This window comes from Hippopotamus amphibius, chromosome 1 (assembly GCF_030028045.1).
Source record: "Hippopotamus amphibius kiboko isolate mHipAmp2 chromosome 1, mHipAmp2.hap2, whole genome shotgun sequence".
Lineage (NCBI taxonomy): Eukaryota > Metazoa > Chordata > Mammalia > Artiodactyla > Hippopotamidae > Hippopotamus > Hippopotamus amphibius.
The window spans coordinates 60,674,997-60,699,101 of record NC_080186.1 but is presented as its reverse complement, the minus strand read 5'-3'; the positions used below and the strand labels follow the sequence as shown (position 1 = coordinate 60,699,101).

The 24,105-nt window shown below is 40.7% G+C and overlaps 1 protein-coding gene across 1 annotated transcript in view; it reads right to left on the bottom strand.

The window, feature by feature from the left end:
- MCOLN2 (mucolipin TRP cation channel 2) overlaps positions 1-16,633 on the bottom strand; it is a 53,006-nt gene extending 36,373 nt beyond the window's left edge. The window contains exons 1-2 of the mRNA XM_057745113.1: positions 16,606-16,633; positions 3,040-3,199 (exon numbers count right to left, since the gene is read on the bottom strand). Of these exons, the coding sequence (XP_057601096.1) occupies positions 3,040-3,192 (153 nt within the window). The 5' untranslated portion in view covers positions 3,193-3,199; positions 16,606-16,633. The remainder of the gene's footprint in view (positions 1-3,039; positions 3,200-16,605) is intronic.
- Positions 16,634-24,105: the final 7,472 nt, after the last annotated feature.

Genomic DNA, 24,105 nt, shown 5'->3' with positions numbered 1-24,105 from the left:
ATTTTGGGAAAGAGAGAACATGGAGGTATAATCTCTGCTTGGAACTGCCCCCATCTGGCATCAAGAACAACAAATTTCCTCCATCCTGTTGTTCACAGAACCAGCTAAGATCCATATGTATGGCCCCGAATCAGGTCAGGCTAGGATTTCCCCAGCATCTCTCAGTAGAGGAGAGAAACCCTGGGGAGGAGATCATGAGGTCCCCTTCCTGCGATGGCAGAACCAAACACCCCCTACAGAGGAAAAGTAAAGGGATGATGGAGGATCGGTAAAATGATCTTATTTTTAAAAAGGAGTTGACAGAAAAATGCATTCTAGCCCCACTAACTAGATTTTAAGATTTGCTGAGACTATAAGACAGAAAAATAATTACACATTAAGTGTAGCCTGGCAAAGATTGTGAATTTAAGACCTGATTATGAAATCAATGGAGGAGAAAATATTCTGTACCAGGTAAAAACAAGATACCACTCTAACAATATACCAAGAATATGGGAGGGAAAGAGCAGATATAGCAAAAGAATGTAGACACCTCTATTGAGATTATAAATTACTGCAGAATGCAGAGTAGGAATGTCTAAAAAAAAAAGTTTCCTTCCCATCAACCTTGATAAAATGCCACCCATCCCATTAGACTTGAGGATGGAGAGCTAAAAGAAACAGAAAAAGGGGAGGAGGGAAAAGTGGGATTTGAAGGAAAGATATTCGAGAAATCTGTTCCAATCACATATCACCCAAGGAGCAAAACTTATTAGAATGACCCTACAGGGGAACACAAGTTTAACCCACCCCAATTTTGTTAGGGGAGGCAGGGTACACCCACACAAAAAAGTAAACAATCAATTCCCAGAAATATTCTATTAAAAGTGAAATTAATGATGTAGCCAGCAAAGGGTATGAGTGAACCAAGGAAAACCACACACTGAGCAATCAGGCAAGGCTGGTGGGGCAGGTGGGCTTCAAACAGCACCTGTAAGATGAGGGGGAAAAAGAGTCCCTCTGGATTTGGAGGAACAACAGGGCCGGGACAAGACTCACTGGGTAGGTCCCTCTGTCTGGGACATGGGGAGGAAACAGGAGATGAAAACCTGTTGGAAAGGCACGTTGAAGGAGACTATGGAAATCTGTGAATTCCAGGCCACGGAGTCAACATTTTTTTTCTGTGGGAAACAGGGTTCTACAGAAGTTTCTGAGCAGGAGAGACACAATAAAAGCATTCTAAGAAAAATTAATCTGACATGAGTGTTGGATGGACTGGTACGTATGGAGATAAAAAAGGCAGGCCTAAGATGAATTCCAGAAGCAGCCTAGTTAACTTATGTGTATTCCTCGAGTGCAAACTCTGAGGATCTACATCTAGAAAGAAACAGTATGAGAATAAGAGTGCAGGCTCTATCTAGAGCCAGACTGCCAGAGCTCAAATCCCGGTTCTGCTGCTCACTGGCTGAATGGCCATAGGCAAATTACTCAACTCTCTTTGGTTCAGTTTCCTCATCCATACAAAGCAGGTAAAAACTGAACCTACCTCATGAGTTCCAGTGAGGGTGAAATGAGCAAACACACGTAAAGCACTTACTGGGCCTGGCACACGGAACTGCTAGGCTACAAGGGCACTGTCATCACGGGTAACACAGTCACAGCTATAGTTCGAAGACAAAGCAAAGCACAGGAGGTGCTTCATACACATGTTTAATGAATGAACAAGGCAAGAGTCTGTGCTAGAGAGAAGATAGTGAGTATGGTAAAAATTAAGGACATACAGTTTTGAAGGAAGACTCCATGGGATTTAGTAGCTATCAGGACAAAAAAGGTAAGTCAAAGAGGGTGATGATATTTTATGCCTAGGTAAGTTATAATTTTAGTAACATTAATAGATCAAAAACTTGAAATGAAAGCTGGTTTGGCAAGAGAAGTAATGGGGGAACAATTAAAATTAACCAAATGGCAAAAGGGGAAATTATTTCTCCTTCTTCAAGCAATACTAGCAATGCACCTACTTTACAGGTTGCCAGAATTAAAACTTCAAAACCAAGAATTAAAATGAAAACAACTGTCAAAGAAAAAAGCTTAGCACATACATTTAACAGTGGCCCTGTCTCTCATCTTCGTTTCTTTGGAAATAACTTGCTTACCCTAAAACATGATGAGCTGGTACAGTATGTCATACAGTGACAAGACCTCTTTATGAACACAGAATAAAGATGCAACTTTGGTTATGGCAGGAGCCACCTCTCATTTCTAAAACTATATGGAGGTTATTTTTAAAAAGGTATTTACCTTTGTGTTCCAGAAATCACACTTTTACAAACATTTTTTACACCGATGACAGAATAATTATTTGCCCATGGAGCCAAATATCCCAAATCAGGACTGTTCTTAAAAGGACTCGTGTTTCAAATGTGGTTACCTACAGAGAAGCCTCCCTAAAACTGGTTCAGTACCACAGGCCTAAAAACTAGATGACAACTGATAATAAAGTGCCTAACAATATGAATTTAAACAAAAGGTCCCAACATAGCCTTTATACACTCCTGACAGGGCCTGGGCAGCGGGGGCAGGATATAGGTGGAGATGGGAGTGTTTACTTAGGCACTTAGTTGCTGAGGAAAAGAAAACTTAGCATTCCATAAATCCAAAATCTAAACAGTCCAAAATGCAGATTTCAAAACTGTATTTAAATAAGATGTATTTCAATAAAGATGAAAGATTTCAAGAGCACAGATCACTTTGGACTGGGCAGCCGTTACCAGCCTTGTGCCTCATTCAGATACAGAAACCCCACCCCACCCCCTCTTCAGACCTAGTATTATCTATATTTACAGAACCTGTGAGAGATGACCTCAGAGTCCCTTATTAAAACAGAGTCATCATCTAAACCGAACTTCGACCTACCATCTGCCCTCCAGAGTCAATATAATTTTACAGGTTTATGAACATGAGTGTGTGTCCTTTTCAGGACAAAAGTCAAGTGGCAGAACATGGGAAAACAGTTTTGTCTTGGGGTAAGAAAAAAACAGACAAACTGATAATATAATTTACCTGTGCGGTGACCATGACTATCTTCAAAATCTGCAAACCCATTTTCCACGGAATCTGTTGTCTAGCTCGGAATTTTTCACAGGGGTTCATGAAGTAAAACTTCAGGTCTTCTCTCAGACATTCTTCTTTCACCTCAGAATCAAGATGAGCCATTGCATCTCTGCCAAAGAAGAATTAATTTTTAAATACACAGAACAGCCTGTCCATCAGAAAGCTCCTGAATAGTACTTCCTGTTCACATGCTTTACCCATTCTTATAAGCAAACTTCCTCCAGCCAGTGAAGCCTTTTCCACTTTAGAAATCTGAAAATGATTCAGGACCCTCTATCACCTGCTTTTACATATAGCTACCCATTTTGTTCCAAATAGCCATTACCAAAATTCTAAAACTAGGGTTTTATTTCCAAGACTTGTCAGTTCCTACATCTTAACATACAGCATTCACCTGTCACTGGAGTATTAACAAAAACTAGATAGGATAGTTTTGTAACACGCTAGGTGTGAAATCACAGAAATTTAGCACAGACTAATGGAATTACATTGTTATGGAAATAGAGAATGCTCTGTTCTATAACTCTATACTGAAAGGATTACGTCTCTTTTTTTTTTTTTGGATGATATACCAGTGATTATAAGATTCCAAATTATAAATATCTTTAAAGTTAAAATAGCATCTCTCTATTTATGTCTATCAGATATTTGTGTCATCTTATATTAGTAAAATTTTGCTTTGACTATTTCAAGGACTCTGACTCGGGAATGGGCACATGACTCAAGCTTGGCCAAAAAGAACAAATGAGATGTGGTCACAGGACTGTAATTATAACCGAAAGAAGAAATGTGGTCTTTCCACTAAGTGGTCCCCAAAGTGGGGTGTGTAAAACAGTAGAGACTAGAAAATATTAGTACTTCTGTTTTATTCTTCTTCTTAAAAACAAAAAGATTGAGCTTTACTAATAATATAACATATAAAATAACAGTGGTATATAGTAGTACATAATTTATAAATAAATATATACTCATTGGGGATATGCACTTAGCTTGTACTGTTGAAGGCATAATCAGCAAAGCTGGGGATCATAGACTTAAAGCATATGCTGGGTCTAGAATTCCTGGAAGCCATCGCACCATCTCGCCTGGAAGCCTTCATAGGAGAGCTTGCCAAAGAGTGGAGCTGACACAAAAGAACAGACAAGATTGCCTAATGACAGTGTTTGAGTTCCTGGAGCCTTGGATGTGCCTGAAGCCATCATTCCAAGACTTTCAAGTTGAGCCAATAAATACTCGGGGGCTTAAGCCTGTTTAATTTTGATTTCTGTTTCTTGAAACAGGAAGTGTCTTGATGGTAAATTTAATGAAAAAATTCTAAGTTTAGCTGATCATTCAAGTTACTCATTTCTTGGAAAGTTTTTGTAATGGGAGGTCATTCTTAGGATCTTTTCACCTAAAATATCTTAATGACATTTTTATATTGTCTTATGACCTATATTATTTAGCTTGACTAACAAATGTAAAAGCAGCTCAAAAAAAAAAGAGATTATATTAGGGGTTATTTTAAGACTTTTTAAGGTTTATATTCAGTTGTTAATGATTTTCTATTTTTAAGTTGATTTTTAGACCTCCTATTTCCAGAATTAGTAGGCCAGATTAACTTGCTCCAAGAAAGGAATACACAGAGTGGTAGGTGCTATAGAGCACTTGATGAAGGGCATTGATCAAGGGCGGCATTTCCAAGAAGAAGGTGGCATCTTAACTGTGCCTGAGAGCCACATTCTCCAACATGAACCTTCAGACCCCTGAGAACATGCCTGTGGAAGTTCGGAGGGCATGTCTGAGCAACACCAAATGCAGCGCTAACCACCATCACTTCAGTGGACCCGTGTTGCTAATACAGTCATCCTGATGATTCATTATGTCTTTTCATTTAGTAAAACGGAAAGGGTATCTGAAAAGTTGTGACAGAGCCCTGAGAATAAGGCCATGGAAACTCCTCCCCTGAACATACCCTTGGCCTCTAGTGTGAGAAACACTGTACTGAAGAAAGAGAAGGTTGTTTCCTGGAAAACAGTGGTGTGAAACACCAGGGCAGTAGGTCAAGTGCTTGGTGAACACCTTGTCAGCCGAGCTCTGCCAGAAGACATTTCCTGCCTTCCAGGAGCTCAGTCCAGTGGAAGGGAGAGATGTGAAGAGATAAAAGTATAATAAAATGTGTTAAGTGCTCTAATTGAAGTACGCATTGAGTGCCCTGGAATGGAAAGAAGGGAATTGATACGGCCCAATTGATCCAAGAGGCTCCAAGTAATTCTTCCAGCTGCTGGTTTCCTCGACTAATATAGCCACTAAATATTCACAAAATGACAACTGATATTAATATTACCCTATGAAACCCGATTAAGAAGATACGCCTTAGCCAAGAAAAAAAAGGGCAAAGTAGCAGATAATGAACATAGGGATCACTCACTGTATTAAGTTATTTACAATGCTGTATCCTTCCTGAAGTTTTCCACTTAGGTATTTAGAGAACAGTTGCAGTACTCCTAGCACTGTGATGAATACAAAGGAAAATGAAAAAGCCAGCATGAAAATCTTTCACCTCAAGTGTGCAGGAGCCGATAGTTGAACTATAGGATAGCACTAGTAAAATATGATCAACTGATGACAGAATGCTAGAAATATAGAAAAAAATATTAATGATATTTTGGTTCAAAAAATTCTGGTATCTCAAGGAAAATGCACATGTGTAAGCTTTCTAAACTCTACATTTCTGAAGGCTCTTGCTTGCCCCACTCTTCTCAATTTGTGGGTTTTCCCTATTTCCTCGGTAGGTGAGGGGTATTAAACATGGGCACGCACAGGTGCACACACAACTACCCCTCTTATCGCTATAACAAAAATACAACAGTGCCAGAAAAAAAAATAGTGCTTCGTGAAAAGAGGGAACACTAAAAAGCAAGAAAGAGACAGGACAATATCATAAGACTAAAACATTAAAACATTCCTGCATTTGACACACACTTATCCAACATCCTCTGGCTGGATGCTTGGTACAGGAGGCTTGAAAGCTGCAATCCCAACTTGGTAAGCAAGAATTAGATCAGCAGGAGGAATACTGCAACTTCCATTACAAACGGTGAAAATCACCAGCAGGTTTAGAAAAGGACAGAGAGCTGCTAACTGGTGGGAACACAACCAAGGAAGTGAAAGTGACTACACCAGAAAACAGTTAAGGGACAGAAATCCACAAAGATCTAAGTTACACTGATCCGTCAATTGTAGGGCAGTCACACAACTGAAATTGCAGGAAATAAGAGCAACCACGACTCATGGATTATTTTTGTTTCACGAAACCATAGGAAACATGGATTCGTATAAGCTGAATAAATGACACAAAGATCCAAATATCAAAGGAAAAAAGCACAATATTTGTAAGAATAAAAACAAGATATGGAACAGAATGGACTAAGTAAAAGCTAGAGAAGCTGGACTTTGGAAGGAAGCCTGAGACTGGTACTGTGGGGAGAAGTTGGGTAGGAAGCCCATCAGAGCTACCATCGGTTATTAAGAAAATCTACTCCTTCCCCAGATAATCAAGACTGTGTGATGTCGGCTAATTTTAAAGCTATCATGTGACCAAGGACAATTCCAGCTTTATCAAATAAACAACCAAAAGAGTCTCTGGAAGTTTGCAGTTTTGAAAAAAGCAAAACAGAACAACTTGTCAGCAATTCTTAAGCTCAAGGAACCTGTGAAGGTTTTTGACCTTTGCATCAGAAAAATGCACACCGTTTCAGTGATGGTACCTTGTTCCTATTAGCACCATCTACTTAGCGAATAAGCTAACCAGCTCAGACTGCTACTGATTTTCAGCTTGTATGACTCTTACCTTACCCGAAAAGAGGTATAAAAGTTCGTTTTCTACTGCAGTGGCCTCCAAAGTGGGGTGCGTGCACACGAGGAGGTTATATGTAAGACCATTCACCAGGACATGAGAAGACAGGGCTAGGGCCTCTAACTGTATTAACCAAGCAAAAGGAAGTTAAGATTTACAAGTTTCAGTGTATGAATCATACACCTAAGATATCCTCACGTGGCCAGGAAGCCAGATGCCTATATTTTGATTAGGTGCACAAGGCAATCTGGGGGAAGACTGCAAGTTCCCAGAGTAAGTGGTGCCCTCACTGGTTTTCAGCATATTCCCACCACTTAGGGTTTACATAAACCCATTTAAGCATTTGTTAGAGTATATTATCCACTTTAGCTAACCCTCACAAAATGGGCAAGGGACATAAAGATTCTTGTAAAACATTAGACTCCTTTTAAAACTAATGTAAGCCTAAATTAACATCAAGAAAATGGGAGAGCTAACACTCCCCTAATATAACCTCTGTTGGCCATGAGTTAAAAAGAGATGAAAACCAAATCTGATCTGAAAAGAAGTTGGGGGAAAAAACCCAGATTCATCAAAAAAAAGTATGTACAATATTGACTGAATCTACTATTGTTGAACCTTGCCCTAAGTGTATATATTGCACCCTAAGATCTTAGGTAATGATACTGTGAAGTCATAATGATATTATAAAGTCATCGCATTTAGAAACTCTTCTTAACATCCTCATGTATCTCAGCCCTTAAAATGTTCATTTTACCTGTTTTACAGTATATATGGTTTTACATACAGTATATAAATAAATAGCCATTCAGAGATAGTAGATGTTCTTTTAACTGGTGGGCATAAGTTATCAAAAATATTTGGGACTACTTCTCTAGTGTTTCAGAACTGCAGCCACATCTGCGATGTAATTGCTTTTTTGTTATCCCAGCTGACCGTACAAACTCCTTAGCTGGAGGGAAATTGATGTTTGTTCCCCCAGCTCCAACAAATAAATGGAAAATAATCTTGACAGGCAACCCTTCTCCTGTCAGGCCTGTATAGGCATCACGTATTGATGTAGCAGCACTAGAAGTAGCATGTTTTTTCTAATTCACAACTAGCACTTCCTGGTCACAGAGGATGGGGCAGGGAAAGCAGGGTGAACCAATTCCCAGGCAGGGAAAGGAAGGGTGTCCTTCTTCCTGCATCCTCATCGCAGTGAATGGTACCACCAGGCTGCCCTCCAGGAACCGACATCTGTGTAGCTCTGCATGATGTGGTCCCACTGTCGCTCCCCCCCCAAACTTAATTGTGTACATAATTTTAAATGGACTATAATGAATCCCTCTTCTGATTTCTGCCCCTTAGGAGTAACCACTTTTATCTGTTTTGTTGTTGTTATTTACTTTAATATTTCTAAATAATACTACTTCACTATTTTTTCCTCTTTTGGATGTTATCAATTTATATCCTCCTATGGAAAATAGGGATTTAGCTCTCACAGCTGCCCCCCCACCAGCCAACACAGATGTCTCACCTCCCCACTCATCATCCCAACAGTTTTCATAAAAATTTTGGATTAATTAACATTCAGAACTTATGAGGCAAATATGCAAATACTCTTCAGAGTTGAGCCATCAGTACACTGTGATTTTATATTCTCTCATAAAAAATTTTTTTTCTGTAGTTAATTGCCTTTTTTCCCCTTTGTTTAGTTTTCCATATACCAACCAGGACTTTATCACCAAATTTCGGCTGACTCAGCCAGCTCCTTTCAGTACAATCAGCCAAGCTGGGCATCCTGTCAACTGCCTTCTCCTCCCAGAGACATCATTCCTGGAGCCCTCATCCTCCTGCTCCAACTACATGGCTTGCTTTCTAATCCCTATTCAAGGCCATCAGTTTTGGGAATTCCCTTCGCCTTCCTAAACTGGATTCCGCATTCTCCTATCAGGCCTATATAGGTATCATGTATTGATGTAGCAACACTACAAGTAGAAGCATTTCCTGGATTCCATCTCCACCTCTTTCCTTACTCCCTCATTTCTGTGGAAAGTATACTTCAATCCCTTCCTGTGAGAGGAAGTCTGGAAGGTAAATTTTGAGACCTCCCATAAGAGACACAGCTAGTTGCCCCCAGTAATCTACTCATTCCTCCCTTCTTCCTAATTTTGTTGAGGGCAGGAATGTATTTATGCTAAGGACAGAATAACTCAGTATCAGAGCTAGACAAGAACTTAGATCATTGTTTTCACATCTGGTTGCACACCAAGTCACCTGGGGCGCCTCAAAAGTACTGATGTCCCGCGTCCCCCGTCAGAGAGTCTGGCCTGATTGGTGTGGGTGCAGCCTGGGCATCAGGGCTTTTAAAAAGCTCCCCCAAGTGATTCCAATGTGCACCCAGTTTGAAATCCCTGCCTTAGAGATTGCCTGTTCCTCTCTCTTCATTTTACAAACGAGGCAACGAAGGTGCCCTGAGGTTGCAACTTGCCCCCAGCTACAAGAATCCAATTTAGAAAAAGAATTGGATCCAAGAATCCAATAAAACTCCTTATCCAGTGTTCCTTCTTGATCCCCAAATTAATATTTCTTAAAGGGCAATGGCCTATAAGATGGTCAGGAATGAAGGAAAAAAATGTTAGGTTCAAATAAACTAATGTTTGCAACATAATTTCTCTTATTTAAAACAGTGTGATAATTTGGCAGACCACAGCATCCTAGTTCGTAAATTCAGAAGACTTCTAAATGATCATGTTACTGAAATGAGAAGGAAAAAACAAGTAAAGCCATGTGATGGAATGAACACAGAATTTACCTTCCTCAGGGTACTTTTGTGCTTCAGATTCTCTAGAGCAAACACTGGGTTTCCATTCTAAACCTGCTCAGAGGGAACCATCTCCTGTTGCTGATTCCAACAGCCACTTCTCAGGTCTCAGCTTGGTGGCTCAGCAGCACTTGTTCCAGCTGGCCACCACATCCCTGGAACAACCTCATCTCTCCACTTCTAGGACATCCCACTCCCCTAGTTTTCTTCCTACCTCACTGCGCTTCTCTGACTCTCCTTTACTGGCTCCTCTTCCATCTGCCCTCCAGATGCCAGAGTGCCAGACACGGTCCAGGGTACTTCTATCCTCTATCCTCCATCCTAGAAGAGTTCGCGGAGTCCCGTGGCTTTACATACTATCCACATGATGTGGACTTTCACATTTGCATCTTCGGCAAATCTCCCTCTTGGACAGACTCTGTTATCCAACCTCTTCCTTGAAACTCCACCCACATGACTAATAGTTTTCTCATACCAACCCTCCACCCTCTTCTCTGCACATCTGCTCAACGCCTGATCACACACATTCATCTAGATGTTTCGGCTGCAGCCCCTCATTCTGTCAATGGTTCTCCACACTGGCTGCAGGGTCATCATCTGGGAATCTTTTAAAGGTTTCAGTGCCCGGCTTCTAACCCCTAGACATTCTGATTTAACTGATGCCCAGGTACAAGCTGGGCCTCGAGATTTTGATAAGCTTGCTAGGCAATTCTAATGTGCAGCAAAGTACAGGAACTTTTGCTCCAGAGTCATGCTTTGATTTCTCCTTTTCCTCAACCCTCGCACCCACTCAATCAAGCCTTCTGTCAAAACACAACATGGAGTGGTCCCCTTCTCTCTACATCCACGGCAGCCTCCTTGGTCCCAGCAGCAGCAGCATCTCTCACCAGACAACTGCAACAGTTTCCCAGTTCTCCATATAGTAGCCAGATGGGTAATTCTAAAAGTGTAAGACAGACATCACTTCCCTACCCTGTAGTGGCTTCCCCCTGCTCTTAGACTAAAATCCCATCCTTTTACTATGACCTAAAAGTCTCCTGCCCACACCTTCCCATACCCTCCTTCCCCTTCCACATCACCCCACTACACCTCCTTCCTGGCTCTGAGCACGTGCACTTGCTGTTTCATCTGCCCCACTGCTATTCCCCCAACTCTGCACATCTGGATGCTTCTCACCTTCACTTCTCAGCTCAAGTGGCACCTCTTTAGAGTGGGCTCTTTGATCACTTATCACTATTAAAAGAGGCCTTTCCCACAGCCTCTCTCATCATTTAATTTCCTTCATAATTGAGACTGCAATCTTTGTTGGTCTTCCCTACAAGAGAACTTCATGAAGGCCCAGTCTTGCTTATGACTATATCCCCAGCATACAGCAGACTACCTAACTCGTAATAGGTGTTTAGTGAATATTTTTTGGAAAAAAGAAATAAATCAGTGAAAAAGATGACAACCCTAACTGCATGAACTTTTCCTTAGCCACTACCTATTAACATCAAATAATAATAATAATACAACAACAAATACAATAAAAACAACACAAAATCTAATATAATTGATATGAAAATTTAAATTAAAAACATACTGAAAAGTCTTGCTTAGCCAAGATACATTAGAGAGTTTTAGGTAATTTAGTTGCTTGGCTTGCTGATAAAAACCCTATTTTGTTTCAATTAATATGCCTGAAGTCTTTCCAAAGAATCAATTACTCAATGAGTTGCTATGAAAACTTGCAATCCACTGAGAGAGAGAAAGTTAGAGTCCTCCTTCAAACCAAAATGCAAAAATAAAACTTAGACACATTTGAAAAATAAAATTGATGGCAGCATAAGATACAGAAATTTTAAAAATATAATTTAACATGACTTTCTAAGCATGAGAAAATTCAGAAGCCAATGAAAATGACTGACAGATCTGAACACAAAAATTTAAGACTTCAAAAAGTTAAAAGCCAGACTGGGAAAAAATGTCTACAATATATTTAAACAGGCAAAAGTTTACTATCCATTACCTGTAGAGAGAGCTCCAAATTAATAATGAGAAGGTCAACTCAATATTTATTCTGTTATATATAAAGGATAGCGACAGGCCAATGAATATTTAGCAACAAATTCACTAGCAGTCAGAATGGTGAAAATCTATCTTAAATTTTATTTATTAATAACACACACACATACACACACACACACACACACAAAACCTCTACTGAAGGAAAAGGTAAATTTTTGAAGGGTACTTGGCAGTAGAAGAGAATGAGATCAGAAGAGTACCTATGATCTAGGAATCAAACCTCTATGGATTTACACATGTTTAAATAAACCAGTCAAAAAGATGGTTACAAAAATGTTCATTGCAAACCCACTAGCAGCTCTGTATAGACTTAAAAATGTCTATGACATATTGTTAAATTAAATTTTTTCAAAGTTACAAAACAAACATACTGAGATCTCATTTTCCCAAAATTAGACATTTTGGGAAATGTGGACATTTATTTCTGCATGTACACATTTTAAAAGTCTAGAAGTGCATAAATCAGAAAAAAAATTGGTAATCTCTGCGAAGTAGTATCATAGGTAATCTTAATTTTCTTCTTCAAGTTTTCCATATTTTCTTGATTTGGAGTGATTAACATATGAATTCTTGAGTTATCATTATTAGTTTAAATTAGCTATTTCACAGAGTCTAATAATACATACAAGGTAATCAAATATTTCCCTGCCCTTAGTTTGTGTTTGGTGGGTGGCAGGTGGAGAGGCACGGGAAGTAAATGCACAGACTAAAATCCAGTGTTTCTACAGCAATGATCATGTTGGCCCCAGGGTGAATGTCCCAGGGCAATCTGGCAGATGGAAGATTTTAGCCCAATCCCAAACTCCCACGTGGGTTTTTTGGTTTTGTTTTTGTTTTCCACTCCAATTCCTACAATGAACTGATTTTTCTCATGATTTGCTAATTTCACGAGCGAGAGAAAAAAATGTCCAGGTAGCTCAGGCTCTGGGGTACTTGGGCCCCAACTAAAGGAAGTCAAAGAAGAAAAAAAAAAAAGGTCAAAGAAAGAAACCTTAGTCTGTCTCATGACAGCTCTCAGAACATAAATGACCTGATTATTCTAATTCTGAGAAATACCCAAAAAAAGACTGTAGGGACTTTTCATTTTCCTGTAGAGCAACCCATGAAAGACGAGCACGCTACAACTTTCAGGAATTTCCCTAAAGACAACTGTACCACTGAGTTCCTATAAAATCATCTCCCATCATCACTTTGCTGCCTTAGGCCAGCAGGAAAGCAGAACTAGGGCCTGGCATTTTAAAAGCACTCGTTCTGAACAAGCCATACCTGCTATGAAAACCCATCCTGAAGAATCAGCTTCCTGAGTCAGAGGTGAAAGTAAAACAAAACTCCATTTCTAAGCAATACAGGATTTCAAATGCAGTTAACGCTGGAGAAGATGACTGGAATTATGGCATTCCTCACATTTTGCTTTCTCTAACATTTTCAATAAGTGCTCAATATAACAGAGTCATGCTGACGGCTCTCCCTAAGGAAAAGTAAAATTAAAAGAAGTTATAAAGTCTATGGACCAAGGGCCATATCTAGCCAGTGGACTGCTTTTGTAAATAAAGTTTTATTGGAACATTAAAAAAAAGTTATAAAGTTACCTTATCTTTGGACAAGCCCACCTACTTGCCAGTTAGAGAACCCTCAGATTCACACTATCTCTAGCAATTCTCTCTAGTCACTATAGGTGATAGGATTTTTTAAAAGCTTACCCTTTAAATTGTGAGTCCTCTGGAATTACACCAAGGACAATTTTCCAAAATCTTTAGCCTTACTAGTCACCAATTCTTGCCTGACATGTTTTAGGCTGAAACCACTAGATGTATTCAAGGGAAGACAACAAGATACAATCTTCAAAGGAGGAAAAAAGCAAGCAGTCACCCCAACTGAAGGGAAAGAAATATCGATGGGCACCATACCCTGAATGCTCTATCCTCACACCAGGGAAAATGAAGTGGGGTCCAAGCTCAAAACAGAGTAGAAAGCTCAGCTAGAGGCAGGCTGAGCACAGTGGGAAGGAAAAACCCCAGATGACTGCCAAAGCAAACAAATATGTAAACAAACCAAAACTTGGCTCTATGCATTTGATACTGAAAATAATATTGCCGTTTGATAAAGAAAATGAGGTCTGGAAATAAGATTACTTTTCTCTGTGAAGCTGGGAACACATGATGTAAGAGCTCACTGACGGCTGAAGGGTGATCTCATTCTTGGGAACTGACACGTGGGGCTTGGACTCCAGGCCTCAGCTAAAGAGAACAGCCCAGCCTCAGAGAAGATTCCACTTTTAATCTTCATAGCCGAAAAGGTTTTCTTTGGCCACTTTAAAAATTGTACCCACCGGAAGACACCTGTTTCTCCACTAAGTTTCAAGAATTTTCTTCTTCTGGGTTCCACTTCACTGAGTCCTAGCCAAAGTGATTAGCTGGCGCATATGGTCATCCCTGAATTTCAGTTCTGTATTCTCTGCCACACTGTACAAAATCTCCCTACTCTTCCTACTTGCTCCATTAAGACATTTTATATGTATTATTTTATTGTTAAAAACAACACTTTTGATATGCTCCTCCTTGGGAGAAAAGAATATGGCCTCCTCAAACACTTCATCAGGATTTACCGGTTTTTACATGCAGGACCCTAAATACAATTGGCATTATTACGATGGCCTCTGCATGGAAATGGTCAGGAGATATGTGGGAAATGTGGCTGGTTTTAAAGGATCCCAGCCACAGAACCTGCTTTCTGGAAGGTTTGCTAAAGAAGAAGGGAGAGTTCACAGTAATGGGAGTTTAACTCATCTTAAAGTATGAAGAGGAAGATGAGCTAACATCTCGAGACTGCTGACTCAATAGGAAGAAGCTACCAGATTCCCCCAAACTTAAGCTGTGTGGTCAGCAGCATCATGGAGATGATAAGTAGGTCCTGAAGTGTGAAGTCCACACCCCACCTCTGGGAGAACCAGAGGTGCTAATCCCCTCATCATAGCATATCAGAATTTGCATCCTAATATCCACAGGCAACCTCTCCTACCTCCTTCTTACTGACTTCTTCCTTTCTCAGTTTGTATTGAAACAAAATCCCGTTTCCCACTGGTTCTATACAACTGGACATATGTATATTTCAAATTAGACATATGTATATTTCAAAACCTATTCATGGGCACACCCAAGTGTGTGTCCTCTACTCTAAGAATGGGAGCTTCTCAAGATACTCACTGGACATAATAAAACCATTTAAGTCCTGAAGGAAATGTGCTAAGAAAAAAACCTAAAGTCAAGTAAAAAAAAAAAAAAAAAATCATACCCACCATACCCACCATAAGCACAAGCCAGTTTATCAGTCCAAGCAAAAAGTAGTAAACAAACCCACGGTCAGTTTGCTCCCTTCCTGTTAGGACAGTGACTTTAGGGCTATGGTAGATGGAAGCAGTGTATAACTTCTGCACATCTGCTCTATTTAAAATTAAACACAGCATTAAGCGAGATGGTTTATAAATTACATGATGCCCAGTCATTCTGATGTGAAATTCACAGGTATCCATTTGTCCAAAAAAAGCTGCACCAGAGTTTTGTCTTATAATTCAAAATTGGTCTATCAAAAGTCTAAAACACCTATATACCACAGTTGCTTGGAATTAGTTAAATACTTATCTGGACAGCGACCAAAGACCATGTAAATCCTCCTCTTGAATTCTGGCTTTCCTTGCTAGCATGAAATTCATGTATAATATCGAGAGCGCCGTGCAGGAAAGTCAGGAAAGTCTCCACACTATTTTAAGGAAGTTTCACGACCCACCACTGTATTTTGTTTTGCGAGCATTAAAAGGGGAGCGAAGGCCTGTTGGTACGCACCACCCCGCCTCAGCTGCGTGGCTGGGTGGTTGGAGCTTTGACCAAGGAGGTGGGGCCTCTTGGCCGCGCCACCGGGCTGAACTGTACGCCTTTTCATAAAGGCAGAGGAATTGGGGTTAACCACACTATAACCCTCCCACCTGGGGAAAAGGCCTGTTTGTTCCGGAAGGCAAAGCCCAGCCTGATTTAACTAACTGCACGCAGTTACTATAAGCAAGGCAGCAAGAAAGCTCTAGTCTAGAACAGTTAAGCCATCCACTTGATGAGGATTTCTCCAGAGCCCAATATCCAGAAAGACACAGCTCAGGCGCCTCATCTGACGGTTAACCTGGAAGCACCTGACCGATCCTCTGGCTTCCTGGGCTGGGGAAAAGGGTGGCCGGGCCATGCCTGCGCCTGCAAACGTCTCCACAGCTCGCGGGACTCAGAGCGCGAGAAAGCTCTCAGTGCACGCATCTCAGCCTTGCGGGGAACGCCTCTCCTGAAGCTGGATCCCTCCTAGGCTGGACCCCTGCTCTCAGCCCCTCTCTCTTACCCTTCCCACCAGCTGACCCCGGCCGGCTAGCAGACGTGGCGAGTGCGGCGGGCACCGCTCGGCGGCGTCGGCGGCGCGGCTGCCAGGCTGGTCGGTGCGCGCCCGGCGGGAAGGGGCTTGTGGCCAGGCGTTCCCGTCCCGTCCCGCCCCGCCCCGAGTCCCCACCTCCGCCCAGTCGCCTCCCGCCGGGGCTGGGGAGCCTGCCCAGAGCGTCTCCACTTGGTGCCCTGAGGCACTTTTTCCTCGAGTCAGCGAGCTGGCCTCTCTGAGCCCCGGGAGGCAGGCGGCGGGCGGAGGGAGATGGAGCAGAGGTGCGCGCGTCAGGAGACGCAAGGAGGAAGGCAGCCCGGGGAGGGAGTGGCGGTGGGCCCCCGAGGAGCGGCCGTGGGATGGAAGGGGACCCCACGGCGATCGTCCCTGGGGTACTGACCTGCACTGGGGCCCCCGGGACGGACCTAAGGCTCTGCTCCACACCGGCAGGTCCAGCGCCTCCACGCCGCGAGCCATGGTGCTGCCCGGGGAGGCGGGGGAGGAGGCCTCCTGGGTGGCGGCTGGGCGGCAGTGCAGGGGAGAAGCGCCTTGGAAAGGGGGCCACGCGGTGGAACGCTGGGCTGCCGGTGCGCCCTCCACACCGCCCCCGGGCGGCTGGGCTGAGGACTCCCTGCCCTCCGGGGCTCCTGAATCTTTTACATTCTTCCCCCATTCCTGCATTCTTTTCTAGCTTCCTACATCCAGTCCTTTGACCATTTTTAAAGGTATTTGTATTTTGATGCGTTCAAGACACAGGACATAGTCACTGACTGCCAAGCCCAGGGCTGAGTACTGTGGGCACCGAGATAAGAAAGACCAGATCCTATCCCTCGGGGACTTCACATTCATTTTGACGTGTTTTTATTCGGAAGTGCAAGATCACAAAACGCCGTGACAAGGGTCATGTCTCGGAGATGTTAAAAGTGCTACGGGGGCAAAAGGGGAAGAGAAGCGAATCGCTGTTGGCTCGTGGGGAAGCTGGAGCGGGCCTGCTGCACGGGGAGTGAGTGTCCACGGGGCCGGGCTGGGCACAGAAGGATGCGGCAGACCTGCAGGACCCGAGCCGTGGAACTTGGTAAGCCCACGTGCTGGTCTGCAGCCACTGCTGCTCTTCCCTCCCGGAGCTTCAAAGGAAGGCGCCTGTCAGAAACGGGACATGAATCTTAGAGATGAGGGTCGCGGTCACTTACCCAAATGCCACTTTCAGCTGAGGGCGATGTTGACTTGGATGTTGCGATGGGCCAATAGCCTCTTTTCAGGGAGCCCTATTCCCACTGGTAGCAGCAGCAGCAGCAGCAGCAGCAAAGTCGCGAGTTCCAGGCTGTTTGAATCAGCAAGTGTTAAAAGGTCTCTGGGTTTAGAGTAAAGAATACTCTGCCAGGTAATTATTTTAATATGCCTCTCCAGGTAGAAGCGGTTGGAAGTACATCAGGTATATAAAAGCATACATTATTGACCCCCATCCACTGAAAGACAAACACACGACTCAAAAGTTGTGAGTTAAGTTTTATTCGAGGATTTACTCAGGACTATAGCCCTGGAAACATCCATCAGATAGCTCTGAGGAAATGACACAAGGTAAGGGAGGAGCCAGGATATGCATTTTGCTGTGGGAAAAAACAACAAAACAAAGCAAAACAAAAACATGTCCTGGAACATCCAAAGATTACTACTAATCACGAAGAACAGACATCTGAAGTTAATGATTTTAGTGCTTTTCTATGTATGAGAAGAATCTGGGGTCACTGAAATTTTTGCTTAGATATGTATCTTAACTATTTAGGTGTATCCAAAGCCCAAAATGCTCCGTTTTTCTCCATCCTGAATCACCTCGGGGTGCACTGTCCTTGGGCGACTGCAGTGGCTAATGGCTTGATCCCTTGTAGAACTGAAATGGCAGGCTTTTTTTTTTTTTTCTTTACACCCCCTTTTGTGTATCACTTCCAGTAGCCTGTTAGGCAAATGCCTTATTTTAGAGCCCGTTTCATCAGAGGTGCCCACTGGGTACAGACAGGCTTGGAAGATCCCGTTTGTGTAGTCGCAGTCCCTGCAGGTGGGTGCAACAGTGGTGTGGTTCCTTTTTAGAAGAAAAGGAGAGGAAATGTTACAGTGAGTTCTTGTGGAAAGGATGTGGACTCTGGTGTAAAGAGGCAAACTGTGGCTTCATCGGAGAGTGTTGCAGGAAATATAGGTAAGAAATATTATATTTATTCATATAGTATATGAATACATATATAGCATATATTTATATATAGTCTCTCTATATATAATTTTTATGCTAAAGAGTTTTTAAGACTTTTTAATTCAAAGAAAAGCCACTATGAAGGGACAACCCTAACCTTCAAAATGCTAGGACTCCACTAGGGAACACAGTCCCTTTAGAAGGGGATAGTAAACTAGGAAAGCATCTTTTTTATATTAGCAACCTTTTCATTATAAGTGTTTTCTAAAGCCAGGGCAATTCTACTGAATAATTTACCAGTGGGTAGTTAAAAGGAAAGTCCATTGTTAACGTTGCATTTATTAAGCACATCTACCATATACAAGGGCCCTGTGCTTCAAAGGGGCCAGAAGAAACCCTGAGCCCTGCTAGGTACCAACGCTGATTTACACATTATCTCACTGAATGCTCAGCACCCTGTTTGCTGTCATCTCCCTATCAAAATGAGGAAATGGGTTCAGGTAGGTTTAAGTTACTTCCCTGAGGTCACCTACAGAATAAGTATTAGGTCTGAGATTTTTATTCAGATCTTTTAGTCTCCTAAACCTTTATTCTCACCACACCACTACACTGCTAATACATGACTAACCACTGGTACCCTTCAGTAGCTCTCCTGATTTGCAGCAGTTTCTGTAAACAGTTTCACATCTGTAAATGATCTATGACCAGTTTCACAAAGTAGAGAAGAGATACATGTACATAAATATCTGTAATTGGTGATGCATATTATTGATAGACATAAAAGAATCATTAAAAAAAATTAAACAGTAGGTAAGTTCTTATAAAACTTAGAGGGAGAAACAGTTGTAAAAGGCAGCTCCAAGTATCTCAGATTTTAATGTGCAAATGAAACACCAGGGGATGGTATTGTAGCAGACTCTGATTCAGTAGGTCTGGAATAGGACTTGAAGGTTTGCACTTCTAACTAGAAGATGTTGCCAATACTACTGGTCCACTCACCACTCTTTAAGTAGCAAGGTTCTAGGAAATATTTAACCTGAGTATTTGAGGGAATTGGGGATGAGGAAGAGGCATGGAATGTGAGAATGAAGCATAGTTGGAGTCAGATGGCTGAAAGTTGTGAATATCACACATACTAAGGTATGAACTATAGTTTCTAGGCACCAAACCTAACCATTCTAAATTAGTAAATTAATTCACAACAGGCATTATGTTTTTCACTTTTAAAAAATCATTCGTTTATGGTAAAGATCCTGGCTCATTTCTCACTGGGTGGTAATAGTCATTGGTTTGTGGTGTGCTTTGTTCCTTTCAAATGTCTATGTTCTGTTTTATATATGACAGTACAAAAAAGTTTTGTACCCTGACTCACATTTACAATGACCAATAACCAAATAAAAGAAGAATCTTTTGCTAAATAATGTACTCTAACATGGAAGTTTAAATTTACAAACGTTTTCTTGAATTTCTCTAGCAGGTTGCCTTCATGTGAAACTTTCAGTGACTTACAGTGTTAAAGGGTTTTTTTTAAATAGTCTAGAGAACATGAGACAGGCTAATAGTAAAAAATGCAACAGAGACTTCCCTTGGTGGTCCAGTGGTTAAGAATCTACCATCTAATGCAGGGGACGTGGGTTCAATCCCTGGTTGTGAAACTAAGATCCCATGTGTCTCAACTAGAGAAGCCCGTGCACCAAAACTAAGACCTGACACAGCCAAATAAATATTTTTTTTAATGCAACAATTTTCTGGGTTAGGCAGATGGGAACAATATTCACAGTGAAGTTTATGTGGAGGTAAAATAAAATAAAATAAAATAAAATAAAATAGTGAGGAAAATGGTGCCTTTACTTACTGTTCACACGCTTTCCAATTTTTGTTGATATGCAAGTAGTTTCTGTGTATTCTAGAAATCAATCCCTTGCCAGTTTTAGACATTATAAATATTTTCTTCCAGTTTTCACCTATCTCTTAACTTTGTCCGTGGTGTTATTCCTTGGATGGAAGTTCTTAATTTTGATCTTGAGAAACCAAAATTAGAATATTAATCCTTATGGCTTTTGCGATCTTAAGAAATCTTTCTCTACCCCTAGGTCACAAATATTTTTCTGTATTTTCTACAATATTTTAGTTTTATCCTTCAAATCAAAGTCCATTGTACTGTACATCAAATTGGCGTATAGTGAGAGACAGGAAGCAGCTCGATTTTGCTGCATAACAAGTCAGTTTTCAGCAAGCTATCTTATGAATCAGGGGTTGGCAAGCCTTTACAGTAAAGGGCCAGATAGTAAACATTTGAGGCTTTGAGGGATATGCTACTGTCTCTGTTGCAACTACTCAACTTTGCCCTTGTCATGTGAAGGCCGTCACAGACAATCTGTAAACAGAAGGGTGATTGTGTTCTACATGTCATGAAATATTATTATTTTAATTTTTAAAAAATAGACTATCTTCGGGGATATGTGTATAAAAACAGATGATTGAACTTGGTGTACCCCCAAAAAATAAATAAATAAATAAATAAAATTTAAAAAAAAATAGACTATCTTTTAGAGCAGTTTTAGGTTCATAACAAAACTGAAGAGAAAGTAGAGAGAGTTCCCACATGCTCCCAGCCCCCACACATGCACAGCCTTCCCTGCTATCAACATCACTCACCAGAGTGGTACATTTGTTCCAACAGGTGAACCTACATTAACACATCTTCACCCGAAGTCCGTGCTTTACGTCAGGGATCACTCTTTTTGTTATGCAGTCTCTGGGTTTTGACAAGTGTATAATGACATGTATACATCATTATAGTTTCACTACCTGCTCTAGACTGAAGATTTGTGTCCCCCCAAATGTCATATGTTAATTCCTAATGCTCAGTGTGGTGGTATTTAGAGACGAAGCCTTTGGGAGATGATTAGGTCATGATGGTTGAGCTCTCATGAATGGGATCAGTGTCCTTACAAAAGAGGTCCCAGAGAGCTCCTCTGCCCCCTCTGTCGTGTGAGAACACAGCAAAAAAACAGTTGTCTTTTGAACCTGAAAGTGAGCTCAGGAACCAGATCGGTCAGCATCTTGATCTTGGATTTCCCAGCCTCCAGAACTGTGAGAAATAAATTTTTGTTGCTTATAAGTCACCCCGTTTATGGTATTCTGTTATATCAGCCCAAAAGCATAAAGACACTGCTCTAATACTCCTCCGTGCTCTGCCTGTTTATTCTTGTCCCTCCCCCAACCTTTGGCAGCCACGGGTATTTTTACTATCTCCATGGTTGCTTTTTCCAGAATGTTGTATGTTTGGAATCACACAGTATGTAATCTTTACAGATTGGCTTCTTTCACTTAGTAATATGCACTAAGGTCCCGCCATGTCATTTCATGACTTGATAGCTCATTTCCTTTTAGCACTGAATAATATTTTATCTGAATGTAGCACAGTTTATTTATCCATTTACCTACTGAAGGACAACTTGGTTGCTTCCAAGTTTTGGCAATTATGGATAAAGCTGCTCTACACATCTATGTGCAGGTTTTCAGTGCAAGTAAGTTTTCAATGCATTTTGATACATACTAAGGAGCACAATTGCAGGGTTGTATGGTAAGAGTATAGTTTTGTAAGAAACTGTCAAACTTTCTTCCTAAGCAGCTGTGCCGTTTTACATTTCCCCCAGAATCAAATGAAATTTCCTATTGCTACACGCCTCACCAGCATTTGGTGTTGTCAGTGTTTTAGATTTTGGCCATTCTACTAGGTATATAGTGGTATCTCATCGTTGTTTTAATTTGCAAGTCCCTAATGACATATGATGTTGAACACTTTTTCATATGCTTATTTGCTGTCTGTATATCTTCTTTAGTGAGATGACTACTAAGGTCTTTGGCCCATTTTTTAGTCAGATTTTTTGTTTTCTTATTGTTGAAGAATTTGAAGAATTCTTTGTGTATTTTGCATAACAGTCTTTTATCACATATGTCTTTTGAAAATATCTTCTCCCAGTCTCTGGCTTGTCTTCTCATTCTTTTGATGGTGTCTTTTGCAGAGCAGAAATTCTTCTTTTAATTATATTTAACATCAATTTTTCCTTTCATGGATTGTGTCTTTGGTGCTGTATCTAGGAAGTTGTTGCCAAACCCAAGGTCATCTAGATTTTTCTCCTATGTTATCCTCTAGGAGTCTTATAGTTTTGTATTTTACATATATATCTCTGACCCATTTTGAGTTAATTTTTGTCACAGGTGTAAGGTCAATGTCTAGGTTCATTTTCTTATATGTAGATATCCAGTTGTTTCAGCACCATTTGTTGAAAAGACTGTCTTTGCTTCATTGTGTTGCCTTTGCCCCTTTGTCAGAGATCAGTTGACTATATTTATGTGGGTCTATTCCTGGGCCCACAAGAAGAAATAGACAATCTAATAGGCCTACTTCTATTAAAGAAATTGAATCAATAATTAATAATCTTCCAAAACAGAAAGCACCAGGCCCAGATGGGTTCACTGGTGAATCCTGCCCAACATTTAAGGAAGAAATTATACTAATTCTCTATAATCTCTTCCAGAAGACAGAAGCAGAGGTCATACTTCCTAACTCATCCTATGAGGCTGGCATTACCCTAATATCATAAGCAGATAAAGACATTACAAAAAAAAAAAACCTACAGACCAATATCTCTCATGAACATAGATGCAAAATCCTCAACAAAAATACTAGTAAATCGAATGCAACAATGTATAAAAATAATAATAAACCACAACCAAGTGGGATTTATTGCAGATATGCAAAACTAGGTCAACATTCTAAACCCAACTAATGTAATCCATCATATCAATGGGCTCAATCAATAGATGCAAATAAGGCATGTGACAAAATCCAATATCCATTCATGATAAAAAAAACTGTCAGCAAACTAGGAATAGAAAGGAACATCCTCAACTTGGTAAAGAATATCTGTGAAAAACCTACAGCCAATATTCTACTTAATGATGAGAAACTAGAAGCTTTCCCACTAGGATCTCGAGCATCATTAATAAAAATTAGGCCTTGGAATTTGTCAGGGACTGCTGACAACAGAAAAGCTTGAAGAATCAAGAGAGAGATGTGAAAGTGCCATGTGAGTGGCTGTATTTCCACAGCAGGAGCACAATGACTTCAGGGCAAAGCAAAACCCCAGGCCCCTGGCTCAGGGACCTCATGTTTCCACTGAAGGATCATTGCTAATCCAAAAACTTCACAAGGGGTAAAGAAAAATATTTATCAGATAATGAACACGATTACAAAATTCACAATGCATTCTAGCAAATTCTAAAAATGACTGACATGACTATTAGAACTAAGCTAAAAGAAAAAAATTCACCTAGAGATTTTGATTTTCTATTTTTTTTTAATTTTATTTATTTATTTATTATTTTTTGGGGGGTACACCAAGTTTGATTTTCTATTTTTTAAAAGTCACAAGTACTACAAAAATAGCTTATATTCATTGCAAAATCTCACATTTCAACACCTAGAGTCATTATTATGAATGTTATTGTGTTAAATAATAAGATTTCAGTGTCTCAAGGTTATCTTCATTTAGCCCTTAAAACAAAATAAAAAATTAACAGATCAGTTTCCTTCAAAAAAAAATAGCTTGCTTTGAGAAAACCTTTATTGTACATCATTGAATTAATTTCTATTTGAATAAATAGCACACAAAATAAAGTTCATGTTGTGAAAATCCCTGAAGCTTC